The following is a 5,158-nucleotide window of genomic DNA, read 5'->3' on the forward strand; positions in this document are numbered from 1 at the left end:
AAACATTTATCGTCATTGTTGCATCAAATTCAATTATAATATATATTACACTTTTTTTATTTCTTGCATGTAAAATGTCTTCTTTCATAGCCACCATCTTATTATACGCAACACCTTAAACAGTCACTTTATCTCGATCTAATTAACAATCAAACACCATCATCCAATTGCATTTGGCTAGAGGCATCATCTATATTCGATTTGACGTCTCCCACTTTGTTAGAATCGACACATCTCAAGTTACTTGTTTGGATAGGGAGAAGAGACTCCACCCTCGTCCATGGTGGATGAAGATGAAGATATAACATCTGGATTCCGTAAGCTCTTTCCACAATGTCTCTTCTTGTCTTCTTGACATATTATAAAATGTTGTATTTTGACATGAAAAATATGATTATTCAAGAAAAACTCTAATTTGAGAATATTGTTTATGAAAAAAAAATTTACATTCAATTGCATAAAAATTATATGAGAACCAAACTGTCTTTTTATCCTTAAAATAAAATATCATTAGATTTTGGTACGGTAGTGAGATTATTTCAATTATAACACACGTAAAGAAAGAACTACAATAAATGCAAAAGGGATCATATGAATGGGGTGAGATATTCATATATGTAACAGATAATTCGAAAAAAATATCCATTGGCACTGTAAGGACACCTAAAGAAATAAAATCTTATTATGCCAGAGATCATTTGATTGAAGGAAGAATAAGTGAAGGAATAATGAATTTTTTATATGACTTAAGAAATAACCTTGCACATATTAAAAAAAGGGAAAAAAATAATATATGGTTTTCATACTTTTTATTTGTTTTATTTAAGGTATGGTGGACGTTAGTTTTTTGGATGAGGTCTTATGGCACGAGAGAAAAGTTTCTAGGTGATTCCGTCAACTTCAATTATATTTTCTCTCGCTTAAGTGGATCATCTCTTTCATAAAGAATATAAAGCTGAGTACTAAAGGAAATATCAGCACCCAGAACTTGAAATATATCTGTACTTGGTAGATGGAAGTCAAACTAAGAAATTTGAAACTCGAGTAATAAATTTCTTGTATGCGTGCATAAGTGTGTATATATTTGCTTAAAAAATAATATAAATTATTTTACTATGATAACAAAGATGTATCTATTACATGTAATATAGGTGAAAGATATCATTGAAAATCGAACTATCATTTCATTAAGAATTCCCGAGAGTCATCGTCATCTTGACACCCATTTGGACATATTCTCAACCCGACATATCAAACATGTAGCTCATGTGATCGATATGACGTTACTAATTGCAATGCAGGATAGTTAAGTGGTTCATTCCATGCAAGTAATGTTTGACAATCTTATAAAACTATTCTCATTGATTAATTCCCACTTAATCCCAATAGTAATAGAAACTCCATACGAAAGATCCTAGATATATTAACTCATGTGAGTCTATATTTGGACCCTCGAAATTCTATTCCATAATTTTCTCAAGTTTTAAAGTTAGGCATCAAAGCGTTTTTATCGGACATACCTTCGTCATAATTTTTGTATGATTCTTCACCAAACTTAATTAATCCCCAATAGCTAACTTACCATAGACCCTAGCAGGAATCGAGGTTGGCATCGATTTGACATCACGAATAATCAAAATATGATATTAAATTATAATTTTTTTAAATATATTAATATGCATAAGCTAAATTAATATATTTTTAATATAATTTGACGGGAAAGCCAGAAAAGAAGATACCAAATCGAATTAAGATGACTTCGTATATCTGCATTGTTGTATACATATATATAAATTTGTATATATGTGTATATATATATATATATATATATGTATATGTATATATATGTATATGTATATATATATATATATGTATATATATGTATGCATATATATACATATATGCATACATATATATATATATATGTATATGTATGTATGTATATATATGTATGTATATATATATATATATGTATATATGTATATATATATATATATGTATGTATGTATGTATATATATATATATATATATATATGTATGTATATATATATATATATATATATATATATATATATATATATATATATATGTATGTATATATATATATATATATATATGTATGTATATATATATGTATATATATATGTATATATATATGTATGTATGTATACATATATATATATATATATGTATATATATATACATACATTTACTATAAATAATAATGTTGACTGAACTCTTCTTTCCCATACTAAAACTGCTGCCGCCGCAACCACATATCATCATCCATACCGAATAGGCTCTGCCCCCATCCACTCTGATCAAAGTCCACCAGCCCGAAGACGTCGTCATAACTTCCGGGGCTCGGTAGAGTCTCCCGCCACCAGGTGCTGAACTGCGACTTCTCGAACCAATCACCAGTCATGTCGTGATCGCTTCCCTGGGTGCTGACGGCGAAGCAGTCGGAGGCCGCGGGTGACGGATCCTGCATCTCGAACGACTCCGCATCCGATGAACCAAATGCGCTGCTCTTCTCCTGCACAAGCTCGTGGGTTCCGCTGTTCGCAATCCGTTCATGCTGGTGCACGGAAGCTGCACGGATCCGCTCCATGAGCCGAGGCATCCACAGGTATCTCATGATGTCTTTGAACTGCTTGCTGTTGACGTCGCACTGGAGTTGCTTTGCATGCTTTTGCACCTTCGTCCGCCAGTAGTTCTTGATCTCGTTGTCCGTCCTCCCCGGCAAGTGCTGTGCTATCTTCGACCACCTACAAGGAGAACCATCCATGACACTCTGTTCAGGACTAGGTGTCGTGTGGAAGACAAGGTTGCTAAAAGGTTCTTCTGTGGAGTTCGCTCACCGGTTTCCCCAGCTAGAGTGAAGCTCGAGAATGAGGAGCTGCTCTTCCGGAGTAATGTTGCCATGCCGGACATCCGGGCGGAGATAGTTGAGCCACCGGAGCCGGCAACTCTTACCGGTTCTCTTGAGACCTGTTTCATATCCGAAAAAGTCATGAGAGATGCTCTCTCTTGCAAGTATGACTGTAAGGAACAATTAGCGAACGAGGAATCGATCTGCTACCTGAGCAACGGGCTACTGAATTCCATCGGCCCTCGCCATGGACGGCAATATAGTTCATCAGTAAAAGGTCTTCTTCTACAGTCCAAGGCCCTTTTCTCAGGTCGTCCTCTTCGCTTGACGGTGAGTCAGAGCTACGAGCATCGTCATGAAGCTCCATGGCCTCTTTTACGCCTTGAAGCTCTAACTCTAGCAGATTGAGTTGATAGAGAAAGCGAGAGAGAGAGAGAGAGGGAGAGAGGATGATACGAACTTGACAGATAGGTGGGCATTTATAGTGCACTGTAAACAAAACGTGTAACGTAGACGTCGGCCAAAACACGACTCCTTTGAACTCTTTAAAGCCTAAAGAAAGGGCTTTAAACACATCAAAAAGCTCAAGAATAATGGCTTTGAACCTTACTGGTCTTCGTTCGACTCGTTTCGTTCCTTCTTCCCCCGTCTCACTTTGTCAATTCGCTAGTGTGTGATTCTTTGTCTTATCCGCACACCTAAAATAAGGTGAGAAGAGTAGACCGGTTTGGCTTCTTCTTCTTCCTAAGTTTGACCGGAAACCAAGGCCGGAGATGCTGAGCGCAAGCTAGGTAACATAGGGTGGTCAGTTTCCAAGGTTGGACTCGAGAAAATTGGGTATAGAGCATTAGGGGTTGAACAGTCTGTATAAAAATTCTTTTGTGATAATTCAATGAGATACTACATGTTTTCTTTCTCTTCTACATTTGTTAGATTGAATGAGGTGGACTTTTGATGAGTTGAATTGTGATGATAAAAAATACACTTGAAATTGTTAAGTACAATATCTTATTTATACACGTGAGAAATAAAGATTTTCCTTAACTGTCCAACGAGATTTTCTCATGCAGTTGAAGAAATCTTATCTATTATCATGCCCTCACAAGAGTGAGCTCTTGTTAAGGATGTCAATCTTGAACCGATGTAACGAAAATAGTTTACGGGTGAGAGACTTTATGAATAAGTCTGCTAGTTAATCAACTGTATGTACATGAGAAATACATAGTTGATATCTGACAACTTAATCTCGTACAAAGTAAAAGTCGATGGCAATATGTTTCATACGTGAATGAAATACCGGATTAGCACATGGGTAGGTAGCTCCAATATTATTACAATATATTATAGGAGGAGAAATAGAGTTGACGTTGAGTCCCTACAAGCCAAAATCACGTGAGTGATGGCACGTGTGACTTAACAAGTAGTCTTTTTGCTTATTATATTTTAACATTTATCACTTTATATTACTTATTATATATATATATATATATATATATATATATATATATATATATATATATATATATATATCCTTGGATCTGTGCAATGCGAATCAGATCATGATGAGATCATGATAATGAGATCGATTTGACTTTCAACACAGATCTTAAATAATCCCGATCATACTTTACTCGAGAGGGACATCGAGATAACCGGACAGACTGGTGTATTGTATACTTGTCTATATGATGAATGCAGCTTATCTCATAGCTGCTCGTATGGGGATACTAGGGATACAATACAAGTGCTCATTGGGGAATGAGTTTATTGATTGATCCGCTTACGGAATGCTGAATGATTGATAATGCCTTATTGTCAGACAACGATTTTGTAGTCATAATGGTGTGTCTGGTCCTTAGACTTGAGATACCAAGGATGTCCTGTATGAGTGCTCTACTCTTTGATACTAGACTTATAGGTTTGGATGTCCCAAATATAGTACAACTAGTCATCGGGAGTGGTAGTTAACCTTACGAGGGCTATTAAGTATCGATAGAGGATCATCTACTCTCGGTGTCATGAGAGGAATGTCTCATATATTCTTGTTTAGACAAATCCCTAGTCAGGGTCATTCGGATTACGAGAGAAAGAGTTCTTCGGGAGAATCCGATTAGAGTGAGACTCGAGTAGAAACCGTATGGGTCTGACAACACCATGCTCGATATACGATCTCTAGAATATTAGATGGATGAGAGACTATAGGTACATAGTAATTGAGGACAAATAAGTCCAATGGATTGGATTCCCCTGCATCGTCTGGGGACTATGGCGTAGTGGCCTAGTATG

At 35.9% G+C, this 5,158-nt stretch overlaps 1 protein-coding gene across 1 annotated transcript; it reads right to left on the minus strand.

Annotated features, from left to right (window-relative positions):
- Positions 1 to 2,231: 2,231 nt before the first annotated feature.
- On the minus strand, positions 2,232 to 3,306 carry LOC103974661 (transcription factor MYB2). The gene is made up of 3 exons (XM_009389530.3): positions 3,083 to 3,306; positions 2,862 to 2,991; positions 2,232 to 2,768 (listed from the first exon to the last, which is right to left on the minus strand). Exons 1-3 carry the CDS (start codon positions 3,237 to 3,239, stop codon positions 2,252 to 2,254), a joined length of 804 nt encoding a protein of 267 aa, XP_009387805.2. The 5' UTR covers positions 3,240 to 3,306; the 3' UTR covers positions 2,232 to 2,251.
- Positions 3,307 to 5,158: the final 1,852 nt, after the last annotated feature.

Source organism: Musa acuminata, chromosome BXJ2-7, assembly GCF_036884655.1.
Source record: "Musa acuminata AAA Group cultivar baxijiao chromosome BXJ2-7, Cavendish_Baxijiao_AAA, whole genome shotgun sequence".
Taxonomy (NCBI): Eukaryota; Viridiplantae; Streptophyta; class Magnoliopsida; order Zingiberales; family Musaceae; genus Musa; species Musa acuminata.

Bases quoted from the DNA above. Each gene is read 5' to 3' on its own strand.
- LOC103974661 (XM_009389530.3), bottom strand. From the start codon at position 3,239: ATGGAGCTTCATGACGATGCTCGTAGCTCTGACTCACCGTCAAGCGAA. The intron at 2,992-3,082 runs GTAGCAGATCGA...GATATGAAACAG, and splicing joins TTCAGTAGCCCGTTGCTCAG to GTCTCAAGAGAACCGGTAAG. The intron at 2,769-2,861 runs GTGAGCGAACTC...TTCTCCTTGTAG, and splicing joins CACTCTAGCTGGGGAAACCG to GTGGTCGAAGATAGCACAGC.